The sequence below is a fragment of the Delphinapterus leucas genome, chromosome 19 (genome assembly GCF_059928025.1).
Source record: "Delphinapterus leucas isolate spDelLeu-1000000601 "Yukka" chromosome 19, BTC_Dleu_Yukka2, whole genome shotgun sequence".
In the NCBI taxonomy this organism is placed as follows: Eukaryota; Metazoa; Chordata; class Mammalia; order Artiodactyla; family Monodontidae; genus Delphinapterus; species Delphinapterus leucas.
Window position 1 is genome coordinate 14,597,431 of NC_143147.1, and position 18,703 is coordinate 14,616,133.

The 18,703-nt window shown below is 53.9% G+C and overlaps 1 protein-coding gene across 3 annotated transcripts; it reads right to left on the reverse strand.

Moving 5' to 3' along the window:
• Positions 1-308: 308 nt before the first annotated feature.
• Positions 309-13,492, reverse strand: ARHGEF15 (Rho guanine nucleotide exchange factor 15). 3 transcript variants are annotated; one of them, XM_089900366.1, is made up of 16 exons: positions 12,976-13,491; positions 10,943-11,601; positions 10,349-10,681; positions 10,037-10,091; positions 9,167-9,225; positions 8,853-9,064; positions 8,564-8,724; positions 8,239-8,391; positions 7,975-8,104; positions 6,559-6,633; positions 6,364-6,456; positions 6,112-6,272; positions 5,876-6,028; positions 5,633-5,715; positions 5,418-5,522; positions 309-3,947 (listed from the first exon to the last, which is right to left on the reverse strand). In XM_089900366.1, the coding sequence occupies exons 2-16, from the start codon at positions 11,550-11,552 to the stop codon at positions 3,796-3,798; spliced, it is 2,535 nt and encodes an 844-aa protein (XP_089756492.1). In that variant the 5' UTR covers positions 11,553-11,601; positions 12,976-13,491; the 3' UTR covers positions 309-3,795. The 3 variants fall into 3 exon arrangements, with proteins under 3 accessions (XP_089756492.1, XP_089756489.1, XP_089756491.1); XM_089900363.1 differs by having other exon boundaries at positions 8,853-9,225; positions 13,339-13,492; XM_089900365.1 differs by lacking the exon at positions 12,976-13,491 and having other exon boundaries at positions 8,853-9,225; positions 10,943-12,420.
• Positions 13,493-18,703: the final 5,211 nt, after the last annotated feature.

The following is an 18,703-nucleotide window of genomic DNA, read 5'->3' on the forward strand; positions in this document are numbered from 1 at the left end:
AGGAGAGGTATTCCTGCACGGGGATGCTATGCCTGCCTGGGCGACTGACCAACACGGAGGACAGGAACCAGCAGATACCACTGTAGCTGACGAGATGCGAGCCCTGCGCGGAAGGAGGGAGAGAGAAAAGCTTTCAGGGATGGACAGAGAGCCAGGTTGAAGGGCTGTGGAATGGATCGCAGGAAGTGGGCTGGAGGGGTCGGTGGGGCTAAAAGGAGAGGAGAAAACGCTAATGAGTAGGCTGTGGGGAGAAGCGGGCTCCTCTCAAACACCTGTTGCTTGAGGTCATGATTGCAACCAGCCTCACCTGCAACAATGGCCACAAGGATGTTGACCCAGAGCCCATAGAAGGGCCAGTGCAAAGGGAGGTCGGAGCCCTATCCTATCTGCATTATCATCGACTCCCCAAATATGGAGGCCACAGATATGAGGAGCAGGGCTGTGAGTGCAGAGAGCACGTACTGATTCAGAGAAAGCCTCGCAACCAGAGCCCGGCTTCCCCAATCTGTCTCCCCAGTCACCTCCGCCAGGTCTGAGACACACGTGAGCCTTTCCTAAGCCTGTGAAAATGTTTGTTTCTTCCACCTCCCCAGAATGATAGAATATGAAGGAATGGGGCAATGGCAGCTCCAGGATGCCCCAAGCCAGTCAGTGTACCTCTCTACCACCTGGGATGTTAGTAACACCACCGTGCCTGGAATGCCTGACAGGGCAGCACTGAGAGAGACTTCTCCTCCCATGGGTCTTCATGCCACACCTACAAGGAAATTGCTGAAGGCAGCCAGAGGGGCAAGAAAGGGGAGGAGCAACACAGGATGGAGCCGATGATGGACATCAGGAGGAGGCTGTATACACAGAGAAGTTGATGCCTGGCAGAGGGTGTTCAGGAAAGGGAGCGAGAGAGCTTAGGGGAACTAATACTAAGTTACTTACTGCCACCTGTACCCCCTCCCTTTTTTTTTTTTTTTTTTTGCCACGCTGCGAGGCGTGCTGGATCTTGGTTCCCCAACAGGGATCAAACCCACGCTCCCTGCAGTGGAAGCGCGGACTCTTAACCTCTGACTGCCAGGGACGTCCCATACCTTCCCCCGCCCCCACCATCCATTATTCCATTTTCTCTGCCTTTCTTACCAGGGCCCCATTCCTTCTCCCATCCACTTTCTCCATGCTACTGGTGGTCCTCGCTCCCTCACATCTGCCTCTTTCATGCCCCTCTACCCTCTCCAACAGGCTTGCAGAATGCAGACCCCTCCAGGACCACACACACACACACTCAGGTCACCCCAAAATGGAAAGGGGCCTCTGAGATAACAGAAACATGACAGTCCCCTTCACTCCCTGTCTTTCCATCCCTTTGGAACATGTGGTTATATTTTGTGTCTTTACTCCCCCCAAACAATTCTTAACTGGTCTCCATCTCCCCATCATCCCAATATTAGAACCTCTGACTTGGAGCCTGGAGGCTTCCTTAAGTGGCAGGACTCGGGGAGAGAGTGAGGAGTTGAGATGGAACATATATGGGGCACATGTGCAGCTCTGTGTCTGCCTCTGGATGTGTGTCTGTCTCTCTATGTCAGGGGAAGAGGGGAGTTTGTGTGGAGGGACTCCCGCACTAGGAAAGGAAGGAGCCTGTAGGCCAGCTCCCTCCCCATGCCCGCTGCCTTCTCTTCCTGGACTTCAATCCCCTTGAGACCACCCCTAGAGTGCCATTTGCCCAGATCTTCCCAGATGCTCCCTTCTTGTCTCAGCTCAATGTTACCTCCTCCAGGGTCTTCCCCAAAGCCACACACACACACACACACACACACACACACAGCACTCTGTATCATAGCCTTTGCTATATTTTCTTCATAGCATTCACTGCTACCTGATCTTTTCTTACTTACTAACTTGTTTACTTAGGAACTTCCCCCCACCTGCTCCCCCAGAATGTAGGCTCCTTGAGGTCGAGGCCTTTGCTTGTTTCATCTCTGTGTCCCCAGATCCTAGAAGAGTGCCTCGCACATAGAAGGCACTCAATAAATAGGTGTAGAATTGAAATAAATTAGACACAGAGATGCTTGGCTGGTCAGTAAAGGATCTTTATTGCTGACTGATTGCCCTTTGTGTCCTTCTTGCTGCATCTTCATCCCCTGCCAGAGCCCCATCCATATCTGGCTCTGCCAGTCCTCTTCCCCAACCCGCAGCAGCTCTCTGCTTCAGCATGTGCAGCGCTCCTCCCATCACACCGCCACAGATCCCTCAGGAGCTATGAGTGCGCCAACACACCTTGCACCTGGTCTCCAAGCCCCAGTTCCCAGCAGAGCTAACCCCTGCTCTCAAAGGATCCCTTTTCAACCAGCCCCTCCCCCCTAATAAAGTCACATTTGGAAACCACTGCTCCTTTAAGCACATGCTCCCAGGAGAGCCTCAATGCAGCTCCACCATTTATTGAGGGTTTCTCATATGTCAGGCACTGTGCTAGGTGAATCCCCAAAGTCATGGACATGCCAAAATGCCAGTGCCTTTCTCCCTCTCAGTCTCCCAGAGTCCTTGCACCTCCAGTGGTCGGCGTGGCAGTTTCTGTCCTGGGCAAGTTGCCATGCATGAGCTGAAGGGAAGGTGTGATGGCTTAGCTCAGGGATGACCTTGTGCCAGGCCCGGGCCCCCACTTGCCAGCAACTGTCTGCTCCGCTCTGTCTCCATTCCTCACCTCCTTCTGGCATTGTGCGGGGGCAGTCTCTCATCTGGAAGCAGATGCTCTGGGTGGGATTAGGCAGTAATGCTGGTTCTCTGTTCTCTCCCCACCGCTTGGCCCAGTGTTTCTGTGAAAGGACCAGGATGAAGGCAAGAAAGCCCTAGAGGCTCAGCTGGCCCGAGATCCACGGCTCCTGTTTCTTCACTCAACCCCAGGACCCAGAGCCAGTCTGAAGCCCGAGGCTGAGGCTGAATGGCTGGTTATAGTTCAGGTTGGAGGATCTGCAGGTAGGGATTATGGAGGCCGAACCCAGGCCTCTCATCCCCAGCTCTGGCCTCTGGCTGCCAACCACACCCAGCACATTCTCCTCTGGAGCTCAGACCTAGTGTCTTTCCTGAGGAGGCTAATAGGAAAAATGGGGAGTGAGGGGAGAAATCGAGGATTCAATCATCTGGGAAGGGGGCAAGACCACACACACACCATGTTCAGCAGAATCACCTTCCTTGATACATGTACAGACATATGCACACACACACAGATTCTCTGAGACACATACTCTGGATTCTTCTAGAAGAGAGGAAGTGGCTCAAGAGGACACAGGAGGCACCCCAGGAATGGAATCTAGTACTTCCCAGACTCAAAAGGCAAGACGGTCGTTGCTATAGCACCAAGCAGGGTTCCTACTGGTCTCTTGGGCCCAGATCACCATCTTCTTTGGCTGGATGTGTCCCTGCTGTTGGCTATTTTATCCTAGGACTTTATCTCCAGTGCAGCCCTCTTTTAGCTGCACTGACCTAGCTTCCTCTTTCTTGGCTGTGAGCATAGCAGGGATACTCATTGGCCAGAGGCTCAGCCAGCTCAGCACCCACTGGCCACTCTGCACTGAGCCTCTGTCTCCACTGGCAATCCACTCAAGCCATCTTCATTCTCCCTCATGCGTGGGCTCAGACGGCCCTGTTTTCATTGACTGCCCAGTCCTGAAGCTCTGTCCCTATTGGTTGCCACTGAGGTAGCGTTTCCACTGACAGCAAATCCAATGGATGGATGGGCTTTGTCTCCTCTGTGCCAGGCTGCCAGCTGTCCCAACTTGTGCCGCCACCCCGTCCCCCCAGCCTGCATTAGGGCTGCGGGGCACTGGGGGAGCCTGAAGAGGGCCCAACAGCCTCCAGGAGCCTCTGGTGCTGACGAAGGTGCTTCCTCCTTTCGTGTTCCCCCGTGACTTCACACACCAACTGGGCAGGGAAGGCCCCAGGAAGCCCCTTCAGCCAGCCTGGGGAAAGAGAGACAAGGGCCTAAGTGGGACCGGGGCAGGGGGCAGGTCAGGACGGAGAGGAGGCCCAGTGGGGTCTAATGCCTGAAGGTCATGGCGGGTGCGGGGATTAGTGGAGAAGCCTTGGAGAATTGGTAAAAAGGCCATTAGAGGTGGAGGAAACATCAACATCAAAGAGGGTCGGGGTCCTTCTGCTCAGTGTTATGTGGCAGCCTGGATGGGAGGGGAGTTTGGGGGAGAATGGATACATGTATATGTATGGCTGAGTTGCTTTGCTGTGCACCTGGAACTATCACAACATTGTTAATAGGCTATACTCCAATAAAAAGTTAAAGAAAAAAAAGAAAAGAGGATCGGGCTCCCTCCTCTGTCAAGCCCTGCGTTGACTGCTCATCTCATGCAGAGTGAGAGCCAGACTCCTTACAGGAACCTACGAGGACCCACGTGATCTGGTCCCCGTTACCCCTATGATGTCATCTGCTTCTCCCCGTTTTCCTCACTCCCTCTAGCCACACTGGCTTCCTTACTGCTCCTCAAACACACCGGCCTGACTCCTCCCTCCCCTCTGGGACACTCTTCCCCCAGACACCATGTGCCTAAATTCCTCACCTCCACCAAGTCACTGCTCACACGGTGCCTCCTCAACAAGGTCCCCCTCGACCTCCCTACTTAAACATGTAAGCCTACCCAACCCCGGGACTCCTGACCCCCCTTGACTCTGCTCCACTTTCGTTTTCCCACAGCACTTACCACCTTCAGACAGTATAATTTACTTACTTTTTTTTTTTTAACATCTTTATTGGAGTATAATTGCTTTACCATGTGGTGTTAGTTTCTGCTGTACAACAAAGTGGATCAGCTCTATGTATTCATACATCCCCATATCCCCTCCCTCTTGCGTCTCCCACCCTCCCTATCCCACCCCTCTAGGTGTCACAAAGCACCGAGCTGATCTCCCCGTGCTATGCGGCTGCTTCCCACTAACTGTCTATTTTACATTTGGTAGTGTATATATGTCCATGCCACTCTCTCACTTTGTCCCAGCTTACCCTTCCCCCTCCCCTTGTCCTCAAGTCCATTCTCTATGTCTCTGTCTTTATTCCTGTCCTGCCCCTAGGTTCCTCAGAACCATTTTTTTTTTTTTTAGATTCCATATATATGCGTTGGCATACGGTATTTGTTTTTCTCTTTCTGACTTACTTCACTCTGTATGACAGACTCTAGGTCCATCCACCTCACTACAAATAACTCAATTTCGTTTGTTTTTATGGCTGAGTAATATTCCATTGTATATATGTTACTTATTTATCTTGTTTATTCTTTATTGTTTCTCCTCCACTAGAATGTATAGTCCAGCAGGGCAGGAATATCTATCTGCGTGTTTGGTTCACTGGTGCCGAGAACAGCGAGTGGCAGCTCATAGGTGCTTAATAAATATTTATTGAATGAATAAGTAAAAGGATCTCTCACCTTCGGGGCTCTTGTATAGGTGCTTGCGGGGAGCCCTGGACTCCAGATTCCGTCCCTCAGTCTTGGCAGGTGTGGAAGTCTCTGAACAGAGTTCCTGGGAACAGTCTGGTCAGGGTGGGTGACATTACAGTGGGATCCAGACTCTTTTTAGCTTCTCCCCATTTTCCCCTGAAGACTCACTTTTCCTTCCCTCCTCCCCTCTAGGGAACACTCACCACAGTCCTCATAGATGGTGCCTGGGGAGCAGGGAAGGGGGCCTGGGGTAGGGAAGGCTCCCAGCCAGCGCTGCATGTCTGATCTGGTGGGAATATAGGGAAGGGTCACAGTTGGCCCCGGAGATCCTCCTGGGGGTTAGTTAGGCACGGGCTTCGGAGAAGAGAGATTAGGGAGGAGGCTGGTGGACTCGGAGAGGTCAAGTGAGGGTCCCCAGGGTGTTTTCTGAAAGAGACACAACTCACAGGGATGAAGCTTGGAGTAGCCGGTGGGTGGGACGGCCCTGGTGGTTGCTGAGAAGGGAGAGGCGGAACGTAGGTGGTCCAGATGGGTCCGGGACCTGCTGGGCCTGGACCAGGGAGCGATGGGCATAGTCCAGAACCTGTAGCCGCTGCCCACTGCCCAGGGAAGAGGAAGTTCAGAGGGAGAGCAGGGGTCCAGCTGGAATCCTGCCTGGGCTGCCTCCCTCCCTGAGACCCACCTCTTGGGCTGAGTGATGAGCAGCAAGTCACTGAAGAGCAGCAGGCAGAGGGGGGTGAAGCGGGGGCGGGAGGCGAAGAGCACGCCCCCCCTTCTGCATCCTAACTCAGTCAGCTCCCCCTGCAGCTCCAGGCGCCTGGACCAGGAGACCAGGGGCAGGGCCTGTGAGGAAGCAGGGAAAAGGTTCTGACTTCCCTGCAGCGCGAGCACTACCGCGGGGAAAGGGAAGCAGGGAGCCCGGGCAGGATCTGACCTTGACTTTGTGGAAGCGCAGCCTCTGCGTGAGCCGGATCAGCTCCTCTGTCTGCTTCATGCGCCCCACCTCGGCGCTGCACCGCTCAATGATCTGGGTAAGGGGAGCCAAGTCACCCACCCCCACTCCCTTCCACCCCTTCCATCCCTCCCTACCGCCTCCTCACCACCTCCAGCCCCAGCATCCCCCTCCAACCTTGCTGACAGCACCCAGAGCCTTCTGGGCATTCTCCTGGCGGTTGGACCCCTCCTCTGTCTGGCGCAGGATATTCTGGGGATGAGGAAGAAGGGTAATCGGGCCCCTGCTCTGTGGCTCTGGGATTCAGAGGGGCTGCAGCTCAGAGGACCCTGCCTGGCTTGGCATTTGGGGGTTCACAGGGCTGGGGGACCAGCCTCACCACTCGCTGTCTGCATAACCTGAGCAAGTCAGGTTACCTCTCTGAGTCTCAGTTACCCCATCTGTAAAATGGGGATAACTCCCACCTTCCATACCATTAGCATTGTTGTGAGGATTCTGCAAGCAAATATACGTAAAGTACGTAGCATAGTCTTTGGGACATAGTAAATGCTGAAAAGAGGGTTGCTATTATTTTAATAATTATTAACCACAGCTATTAGTACAAACAATATAGCGTGGGGTTAAGAGTGCCTGGATTTAAAGTTTGTCTCCATCAATTATTATCTGTGTGACCTGTGGCAAGTTATTTAACCTCTCTGAGCCTCAGTTTCCTCATCTATAAAGTGGGGTCAATAATAGTTCCTACCCTCACATAGTCGTTGGTAAGGTTAAACGAGCGTATTGCACTTAGAACCATGTCTAGAACAGACACCCAACAGTTGTTTAGCTATTATGATTAATATAATCATCATTATTATGTTGTTGTTGTCTACACTGGGGATACGTAAAGCTGAATAAGGCAAGGGCACTGATGATCTAGTTGGGGACTCTTCATATTGAGATCCCCCCATCAGGAGACCTAGTTTAGGGAGAAGTTTCTACTCTGCAACAGAAGAGTGTTTCTCACCCCTTTTTTCAGTATCAACCCACTAAGGAATCTTTTTAGACATTTTTTCCCTAATCGTTTCCCCTGCCCCTATCAAATTTTAATACCACAAATATACTGTATATCTATTTATACACCCTGGCCCTTTGGAGTACCACAAACCATTGGAATATTTAAGATTTTTTCGCCCCCCAAAGAACGAGTTTTTGCCTCCTTGAGGGTGATATCACCCCACTGGGAAGGCATACGGTCAAAGACAGGACTGAGAGGACCTCAAAGACCACTCATCACATTCCCCCTGAGACCTGGACAGAGAAAGGGACTTGCCCAAGGTCGCTCAGCCAGTTAGTGGCAGAGCTAAATCTAGAATTCAGGTCTCTAGCCAGAGGCTCTTTGCCTGCACCCAGACGGCTCCTTGAAACGTTTGGGTAGCTCCAGGTAGGGTTTGGTGGGTCCTGGATGGAGAGGCCCCGATTAGGAGTCCTGACTTAGGGGATTCTTGTGTTTGTGGTGGGGTGGGAAATGGTGATGGTGGGGCAGGAGGCCCCTGGGGAGAGCTCTCCAACGGGGTTGGTGGGGCCGAAAAGGGCCCAAGCCAGGACGGGTACCTGCAGCAGCATGCGGAGCCGCGTGATGCGCTGAAAGGGCAGCAGCAGGAAGGACGGCAGCGGGAGCCGCTGGCACTTGGGGAGGCTCTGCAGCCGCCGCAGCTCCGCAGAGAAGCGCACGTTCGTGTCCCTGTAGAAGCAGGCGCAGGCTGGCATCTGCCTCGAGGCCCCGATCTCCCCGCAACCTGCCCTGGCCTGGACCCCGACCCTGCCCCCCATCTCCCGCCAGCCCTGGTGACGTGGCCCCGCCCCTGGGACGCTCACATCAGGCGGCTGTACGTCTCCTCCTGATACTGCTGGTTCCGCACGTAATCCACGTACACGGAGAAAGGCCCCACGGCGTGGGCGTGCACCACGTCGCACAGGTCGCTGATGTGCGGGGAAGAGCGCACACGGGACAGTAACTTCCCTAGAAACCTGGGGGAGTGGGCGACAAGTAATGGAGGGGGTCAGAGAGCCAGGTGTCCCGGCTTCTCGAGGGAAGAGCTGGGCACTAAGTGGGCCCTGGCGGGGAGGCCCGGGGACAGGAGAGCGCTGAGGAGTGCTTCCTCCCGAGGCCCGCTTGCGGAGAGGTGGCGGCCCCACTGACCGCTCACTGACTCCCTGGACTCGCTGCACGTTGGAGAAGAGGGTGTGGTGATCCCGGGGGGTGAGCGTGTCCCGGAGCGCCTGGCTCAGCACAAAGGTGTCGGTCAGCAGCCGCAGGGAGCGCAGGTACGAGGCCTCGGATGTCACCACCTCGAACAGGCTCTGAGGAGGAACAGCAGGGCCTTAGTGGAAAGCCCAGCTCCCAGGCAGCCCAGGCGCCGGGTCCCAGGCTCCTCCCCCCCACCCACCCCCACCCCACCCCCGCCGCGCCCGACCCCAGGTGCATCCACCTCCTGCATGCGCCTCTCCTGGGGGCTGAGGGTGTCCAGGAGGCCGCTGGCTCGCACAGCCGGAAGCTCCTGCCACAGCGTGTTGCGAGGTCCGGGGGGCCGGGCGAAGGGGGGAGCTTCCCCAGGATTTGCTGAAGAGGGTCCCCCATCCTCACTGACCCCCCACAGCTCCTCTGACAGCACGGCTGCTCGATAGGTCTGGTACAGGGGTTCTGGAGAGCAGATGTCGCACATCAGCGAAGTCCAGTGCCCCGGAACCCTTGCCCACCGCTTGACGGTCTCAGCAGGGACGCCCCAGGTGCAGAGGCCCTCACCGTCCTGCAGGGGCAGCTCCCAGTTCTGCCCCTTCAGCTCCTCCAGCTCCTCAGCCTCCCTGTGGAAAGAGAAAAGGATGGAATGCTCCTCACGTGACAGTGTAAGGGGGTACGTGGCCTGCATGCAGGTTGTGTGCAGGGACTGTGACCAAAGCCCGGATCGTTTTATGTGCCTGTTGTATGTGAGGCCCTGTACTAAGTGGGCCCCATCCATTCCTGCAGTCTCAACTACTGTGCACCGGCGACTTCCAAGCCTCCATCTCCAGGGCTCTCATGGAATGACCATTGTCTGGAATGTCCTATGGGTGCCTCGGTACAACTCAACATGGGCAAACCCAGCTCTTATACCTCCCCGCTCTGTTCTGGTCATCAGCACCACCATGCACCCTTTCACCCAAAGTAAAAGCCCGGGAGAATAAACTCCAGTAAATGTTTGTTGAATAAATGGATGGCCTCAGATTAACCCTGATAATGGTGGTGAAATGATTAACAGGCCCAGATAACACAGGAGAGATGTTCCTGGTTGACACATGGATTCGCAGGCAATAATTTCGATAGAAGCTCAAAGTGGGGGAACTAAAATGGTTTATTATGGCCCTGGCTCGTCACCGATATCAGACCCCAACAACTTTATGAAGTATTTGGTATGTTTACCCCCATTTCACAGGTGAGGAGGCTGAGACCCAGAAAGGTTAAGTGACTTGTATAAGGTCACACAGCTGATAAGGGACAGAGCTGGGATTAGAAACCGGCACTGCTTGTCCCTAGAGGCCTAGGCCTTCTTCACTCCACACTTGTGGGGGTGGGATTCAGGTGGACCCGAAGGTTAGTCTGCTCTCAGGTAGGAATAAGGGTGGGAGTGTTTGGTACCTGCCCTCCGTGGTGGCTGGAGGATCGTTCTGAGGGGCGCCATCGGGACTGTCCCCTAGAGAGAGAATCCAGAGAGAAGAGAGCAAGCCTCCAGGATCCCCAGCCCAGGACTCCTGACTCCCGCCCAGCAGAGACTGTTACTGTAAAAACTACAACTCCGGTCAGTCCCAGAGCAGCAGCTGGTGAAGGAACAAGAAGCCCAGGGCCTGCCTGGGGCTGTAGTGAGTTTGTGTTCAGAATGCTCCACCTCCACCCGGTGGAGCCCAGAGGCTCCTTCCCAGCCCAGAGGTCCACTCCCTGGGGGCCCTGTACCTGTCTGGATTCCATCTTCGGAGGGCAGATCGAGATCTGGCTGTGGGGCGTCCCCGGAGCTGGTGACGTCCTGTCTGACCCGAGTTGGTTTGGGGGGATTGAGGGGTGGCAGGAGTTTGCGCTCGGCAGTGGAGCGGTAGGACGTGAGGACGACTGGGGGCTGGCTGAGGCTTGGAGGGCTGGGGCGGGAGCGGGAGGTCCGCAGTGGGGAGGCCCGGCAGGGGACCCTGGGGCCGTCCTCATAGCCCCCCAGTGGCACCCATCGGAGCTCCAGGCCGGGCCGGGCTACATGGCAGACACAAGGGCAGCAGGGAGGGCAGGCCAGCGCAGCATCTGTGGGAGACAGGGGCGTCCTTAGGACACCCACCCTCCCCAGGCCTCCTCCCTCCCCTTAACCTGCCCAGCAGCAGGAACGTGGAGGTCAGCCCTAAGCATCTATCCCTTCTACCCTGATTCTCTTCAAACCCCCCGAAATCTGAAAACCAGATTTTCCAAACATGGAATCCAGTTTTTAAAAAGTAGCCCCTTCAAGTACCCAATCTTAAAGCCCTGAAAACAAAGAAGAGGAGCTGGATTGAGCCAGCCCGGGCTTACCTGGAGTGCCATTCTCCTGGGACCCACTTCCAGCGAGGATGCCCTGCGCGGTCTCTCTCTCCCCATTCACATCCAGTCCCCCAGGAGGACCCGGCTCCAGGGCATCTGGAGCCTGGACCTTGCCTTCAACCCCCCATTCGAACCTGCCAGCCAGTCTCCGCACGGTGCCTGCGGCCGAGGCAGAGCCATCCTGGCCAGGGGCCCGGGTCGAATGGAGCAGGGGCAGGGCCGTTCGGGGTGACCCGGAGGGTTTGGGTGGGGGCACTGGAGACCGGGGAGCGGGTTCTGGGGAGATGGAGCGCCGGGACACTGGGCTGGGGGTGCCGGAAGGCGAGTCTGGGGAAGTCTGGGAGTCGAGGCTGGCTTTAGAAGCTGACGGGGGCAGAAGGGCTGGGGGCTTGAGGGACGAGGCTGGGGGCTCCCAGAAGATGGGGGTGCACATCAGGGTTGGTGCCTCGTTGGCAGTGAGGGGAGGTTCGTGTGGAGAGGAGCCGTTGTGGTGGGCCCCCGGGGACTGGGCAGCCCGGGGGCGAGAAGGGGGGCGGGGCCGGATGATCCGAGGGGGCTTCTGGGTAGGGGGTGTTGCTGCAGGAAGAGACTGAGCTGACATCTTCCTCTGAGCTCTTCCAAGGAGTGGGGTACACTGCTGGAGTCATCCCCTGAGGAAGAGGGGCAGAAAGAGAGACCCTTAGTGCCCACGAGTAGACTGAGGCCTGCGAGCAGAAACGTTTGCAAGTAAATGAGCCGAGATTTCAGAGTCAGGAGGGAAGGCGGGTGGGTACACTTCCTCTCTTCCCGTTTCCACTGTCTTCTCCCTTTACCTCTCACCCCTCCTTATTCCATTCCCTGAGGACTCTGAACCCTCCCTGGCACCCCCAGCCTCCATTGCGCTCTGTCTTTCAGCCTCTGCTGCCCCAGTCAGGCCAGAGGAGACAGTGAGGCCAGAGTTGGGGCACCTGGGTAGAGACCCAGGCTGGGGGAGGGACGCAAGAGAACTGGATCAGTAAGGGCAGTGGGGTGTGCCGGTAGAGCCGCTATGTGTCTACCTGATTTATTGTGTTTTGTGTCTGTAGTGTGTGCTGTGGAGGTTTGTGTGTGTGGTTTAAGTGTGAGTGGACATGGTGTGTTTCTAGTGCTACATGACCGGGGTGTTGGATGCTGTGTTTCAGAGTGTATCTGTTACACGCGAGTATGCAGTGGGAGAGTGGAGTACACAGTGTGTCAAGCGTGTTGTGTGAGATGGGGCTGCAAGGGTGTGTGTGTTCCGTGCTGTCGTGTGGGGCGTATGTGCGGTGTGCGTCTGCCTGCGCGCCCGCCCGTGCCTGGGCCGTGAGGGATGCATCACTATTTCCCTGCTCCAACGGGCCCTCCGCCCCCATTTCCCAGTTCCTCTCTCTGGACTCTCCCTTTCCGGATTATTTTTAGTCTCCTTTTCCTGCCATGAAAGTTCCTGGAGCCTCTGACCCCAAGAGACCAGGAGGCCCCCGCATGGTCTCTCCTGCCCCATCCTCACCCCTGCCTGTCTCCCAGCCCCCCACCTGGTCCCGGAGAGATGCCCCGGTGGAAGCCTGGGTCCCGCCAGGATGCCTAGAGGGTGGTCAGGAGGCCAGACTAAAGGTGAGGACCAATGGTGCCAAGACGCTGGGGCCTGGGCTCACTTCCTCCCGCCAGGAAGGCGCTGTAATCCTGAGAAGGCAGCAAGGTCCGGGCTGGGAGACCTGGCACCCCCAAACTCCCCTGTGGAGTCAGCAGGAGAGTCAGCTCCCTCCAGGCCCCAGATTGGTTTTTGAGAAATGATGCAGGGTGGGGGCTGGGAGCTGTAGGCTGGGAGTCTTGCAGCTCAATGGCCTCTGTGTTCTGGCAGGAAGCTCCTTAGGTGACCCCGGGCAGTAGCCTCGCCAGCTGGCCAGCTCCTCCCCAGCCTTGCCCCCCTCAGAGATCCCTGCCCCCCTCAGGTACCTGCCCTAACTTCCTTCCCCCGCCCCCCACTCAGGCCTCTCGCAGGGATCCAGGTACTCGGCCCAAGCACTCACCCTCGAGGCCTCTCCACTCTCGGTCACCTCCCGGGGCGAGTGAGTAGGGGCAGGAAACAGGAATCGGATCCTCCTCCCAACCGGACACCCCCCCCCCAAACCACACCACACTCCACATGCGCACACTGGGGCTCTGGAAGATGTGAGGGACCCCGAATGCCGGGTTTCAGAGGATAACAGAGTCTGGGGAAAGGATGAAACTCAGCCGTGGAGAGTGGACTGTTTGTGCACGTTGTATGTGCACGTTCTGTCCTGGGTCCGCATGGCTGTGTGGACAGCGGCTGGGGGTGGACAGGGGTGGGGGTGAGGACAGGGTGGCAATGGCACTGGCTGGGCTGGCGGGAGGGCGTGGGCTCCAGACACCTCTGGATCGCTGAGGGATGGGGTGTGTGTCCCTCGACGGCGTGTCTGACCATCTCTTCCACGCCTCGCATGACAGCCTGTCCCTTTCGCATCCAACCTGTCCCCGGGGGATGAGTCGGCCCATTATCTCACACCAAGGGACCCCACCTCCCACCCCGGTTTCCCCCTCCCTAAATTTACCTTTATCTTTTTGGAAGCGGTTTCTGTTTTCAGCCCGTCCTGCCTGCCCCTTGGAACAAGGAACGCGGGGCCGGGTCTCTGATGGTCTGTTCCTGTGTTTCTGGGGCGGGAACTGAGGGCCCAGATTGAGATCTCCGCAGAGGAAGCCAGTTGCTCAGCCCCACCCAGCCATTGTGTCAGGCGAGCGTGTGTGTGTAGTGGACCAAGGGGTCGGTGTGAGATCTCAGTGCACCCCAGGTGGATATGCCCTTTGTTGAGCCCCCTGCCTGCTCCCCATTCTCAGTCCCTGTCTCTCAGGGTCCCAGCCCCTGACTCTCCCTGTCCCCCTGGGAGGTTTTGATGTTGATTGGCTGGAAGCCAGTACCCTGGGGGCGGGGGCAGTGGGCAGGGGTCCCTCTCACCTCTAATTTGCTCTGTGATTGAAGAGCTGAGTTCTCAGGGCTCAGAGTGTGTCATAAAAACAACTGAGGGGGCGGAATGAGCCACACCCCAGCCTGGGAAGTAGGGTAATGAGAGGAAGATGTAAGGGCAGTTAGGAACTCAGGGGACCTTTGCCCACGCCCAGGTGCCTGCTTTTGCCAGATTTTCTCACACACACACACACACACACACACACACTCCAAACAAGACACTAAGAAGAAAAGCCAGAAAACTGGGTTAGAACATATATTTTAACTCATTTTTCCTCAGAGTAAAAGACAAAGTCCAGAGTAAAAGACAAGGTCCAACAATGAACCTAAACCTCTCCTCTGAGGCACATTCCTGCCCCAGGGCCTTTGCACTGGCTGTGTCTTCTGCCTGGAGACCCCCTTCCCAAGACATCCCCATGAAAGATTCCCTCACCTCATTTCTCAAATATCGCCTTCTCAGTGAGGCTGCCCTACCACTCTTTAAAATTGCGTCACATTCCTGACCTGCCTTTTTTTCCATAGCCTTATAATCATGCCTTATAGCATATAGTGTATTACTATTAAATTGACATAGTATGTTTATAGCTACATACACATTAGAAAGTAAGCTTCCTGTCAATAAATAAATGATGACATTTTAAAGAGAAGAAAGTAAGCTTCCTGGAGGCGTGATCTTTATCTTTTTTGTTCACTGATATACCCTAAAATTCTGGAACAAATTCAGGCACATAATAAGAGGTGCTTAATATTTTGATGAATTGAACAAACTGAGTTGAATCCTCCCCACAGCACTACTCCCCTGGCTCTCCTTTCCTCTCTTTCTCTCTCTCTCTCTCTCTCTCCCCTAGATACCAGGGAGACAAAATCTCTACAAGAGTGCCTCAGAGACCCTATCAAGAAAGCTAGATACATGTGTGTAGCAAAACAAATCCTGTTTTTTGTTTTTACTAAAATAGGAGTGTCTTTATTAGTTTTACTACTTACAAAAATAACATTTAAAAAGATAACTGGGACTTCCCTGGCGGTTCAGTGGTTAGGACTCCACGCTTTCACTGCCTAGGGCACGGGTTCCATCTCTGGTTGGGGAAGGAAGATCCAGCAAGCTACACAGCACGGCCAAAAAGAAAAATAAAAAGATAACTAACCCCAAAGTGCTGGTTGTCGGCTGCAGACATGTTGGCACTTGGTACTACATGAACCACCCCAGCTCTGCATGGGGGTATGGGCACAAAAAGGGGAATTAGGTGGGCTGGGCCGCCCATGCACCTTTACCTGTCCTTCCTGGCTCATCTGAGCTTACTTCCTTGTCCTCTCTCTGTCCTTATCAGAGACCCACCCGAAGGCTTTTCACCTGCCTGCCTGGTGGGGAGAGACTTCCTCTGCTCCCAAAGGCAGGATAGCATGTTTTGGGGAGCTAAAGTTCGCTGGAGCTACACTGAGAATGTTCTAACACTCCTGACAAAGAGGTTCCATTTGGCCCCCTGCTCAAAGCAACCACAAAGATGAAAAGCATGACATTTCAGATCTATACAAATCACCATCTATTTATGCCCCATCTCATTCCGAAAAGAAACTTAGCTCTGAAAATCGTATCATGTGATGTGTGCCAGATTATTTTTGCACAAACACCTTTTATTTATTGTACAAATATTTTTGCAAAGGTACTGAAGATTTTTATTTTATTTATTTATTTATATAAATTTATTTATTTATTTATGGCTGTGTTGGGTCTTCGTTGCTGCGCACAGTCTTTCTCTAGTTGTAGTGAGCGGGCGCTACTCTTCATTGAGGTGTGCGGGCTTCTCATTGTGGTGGCTTCTCTTGTTGCAGAGCACAGGCTCGAGGTGCGCAGGCTTCAGTAGTTGTGGCACTCGGGCTCAGTAGTTGTGGTGCACGGGCTTAGTTGCTCCGTGGCATGTGGGATCTTCCCGGACCAGAGCTCGAACCACCCGTGTCCCCTGCATTGGCAGGTGGATTCGTAACCACTGCACCACCAGGGAAGTCCCAGAAGATTTTTAATATAATGATACATTCTTCCACCACCCCAACAAAGCAAAAGTTTTCTCTTTTTCTACCTTCCAAACGTGCCATCATAGTTTCAATTCTGTTTTCTGCTTCATAACTATTTGCCATGTCACTACATACATGGACTTTGTAATTATAATTTTTCCTGGAATGTAATATTGCATCAACTAGATTTTGTCACCCTGGTAACAGCAGTAAAAGTCTTCTGGGAAACTCTTCATCCACCACCCCACTCCATGTGGTTCCGGTGCGACCGTCAGTCACAGCAACCTCCTCCTGCCCCCCGGAACCAGATTCAGCCAATCACAGGATCCCATTCCTCTGGCCACAGAGACTGGCCCAGGAATGAGCAAATCACCCATGCCAGGATGTCCTGCCCTGGGTCTCTGGGAAAGGGCATCTTTCTCTTTCTTCCAAGGTCACGAAGCAGTAATAATATAAGTCTGGAGCAATCTGCGTCTTGGCCTCCCTTTCCCCACAATGGAGGAAACTAGTCAATAGTGAGAGAAAATGAGCCCCACACCGGAGGGAAGCAGAACCAAGAGATGGAGGGGGCCTGACATCATTTAAGCCCCTTGGACTGCTCGGTTTCCGGGGCCACTGAATTCCCTTTTGTGCTTAAGCTAGTTTGAGCTGAGCTTCTGTCACTTACTGTTGAAAGAATCTTAAACGCTATAATTCATTCTCGAGTGCAGGGCATTTGGGCAGCTTCCAGTTTTTGGCATTACAATTAATGCTGCAGTAAACATCTTTGTGAAAAACAAAATACTTTCAATTTAAAAATGATTAAGGGGAGTTCCCTGGTGGCCTAGTGGTTAGGATTCCGGGCTTGCACTGCCGTGGCCTGGGTTCAATCCCTGGTTGGGGAACTGAGATCCTGCAAGCTGTGAGGTGAAGCCAAAAAATAAATAAACATTTTAAAAAATAAAAATGATTAACAAAGTAGCCCCAGAAGCTTCAAGGTGGTTGGTCTTGATTTTGCCCAAAGATTCTTTGCTGGAAGGTTGGAGGAGTCCTTAGGTCTTTCTATCTCACCCCTTTATCTCCACATCAGGTGGCTTCGACCCTCCTTCAGTCCTCCTTACGTCACTCACCTGGTTGTTAGGAAAATCAGGTAAAGTTTGGCCAGGCCAAGAGGCAAGGCATGGGTGACCATCTGGGGAGACCACAGAAGTGGAGAAGCAGTGAAGAGGAGAGTAGGCCCATCTGGAGAACTGTGAGAGGGTAGCTTAGCTGATATGAAAAGAGGGGTATGAGGCTGGGGGAACATGTAGAGGCCACCCCACAGGCAACCGGACAGGGCAGTAGAGGCACTGAGGTTTCTGAGCAGGCGGAGGAGTGGATGGCAGGAGTTTTAACCAGTTCCCCACCCATTCCCCCTCTTTTGGTACCAGCACCCAGTTTTCTTTTGGGAACCTGCCCTTCCATCATTCTAGGTCCACATGGCCCATTCTGGGGGGAATGTATGGCCCAGAAGCAGCCAGTCCGCGCATTTCCTCTTCCCTAGCTACCGAGATTGGTTCAGGGGTGAGCGTGTGACCCAAGCAGGGACAAAGCTTAATTCATGCAAAAAAAATCCCTTCCAATGGGAGAGGAGCTCATGATGAAAGAAGTGCTGAGTCCCACTGGCCTCTGATAGGGCCAGGACATTGAACTCCGACAGAATCCTTCATGGAGTACAAAACACCTAGGCCCTCTTTTCTGTCTAGAAAGCTATTAGGGGTAGGCAGCCTGCCTGTGGTGTGGGATAAATCAGGAAGCGGGCAGTGAGGAAACGCTGGCCTGCTCTGGGAATCCATGCAGGTTCTAATCTGTGCGAGGATAGAGGATTCTGTCCAACTGCCACCAGGTGGAGGGTGAGCACATCAGGTATGGGGCCTGGCAGCCAATATGAAGCTATGGGTGTCTAGGCCACCCCAGGTAGAGGTGCAGAAGAGGCACAGCTCCGTGCCTTCCAGGCCTCTGCATCGTTCACTCTCCCCTCTCTGTGGTTTCACCCCTTCTCTCAGACCTGGGGCCATCTTTGTGCTTCCCCTCCACTCCTCTCACACGTGTCTCAGGACATTCATACCCAGGGGGAAAAAAAAATGATAACAGCCTATGATAATCAACACAGCATGGTATTGGTGAAAAAACAGACACATAGATCAATGGAAGTGGGCCAACACAAATAGTCAACTGATACTTTAAAAAATTGAGGTATAGTTGATTTACCATATTATATTCGTTTTGGGTGTACAACATAGTGATTCAAAATTTTTATAGATTATATTCCGTTTATAGTTATGATAAAATATTGGCTCTATTCCCTGAGTCAACTGATTTTTGACAAAGGAGCAAAAGCAATTCAATGGAGAAAGGATAGAATTTTCAACAAAACTTCCTGGAACAACTGATATCCATATGTAAAAAAGACACAGACCGGGCTTCCCTGGTGGCACAGTGGCTGAGAGTCCGCCTGTCGATGCAGGGGACACGGGTTTGTGCCCCGGTCTGGGAAGATCCCACATGTCGCAGAGCGGCTGGGCCCGTGAGCCATGGCCGCTGAGCCTGCACGTCCAGGCTCTCTGTGCTCCGCAGCGGGCGAGGCCACAACACTGAGAGGCCCGCGTACCGCAAAAAAAAGAAAAAAAAGACACAGACCTTACATCATTCACACTCAAAAAAGATCATGGACCTAAATGTAAAATACAAAACTGTGAAGTTTCTAAAAGAAAGTATAGGAGATAATCTAGGTGACCTTGGGTTTG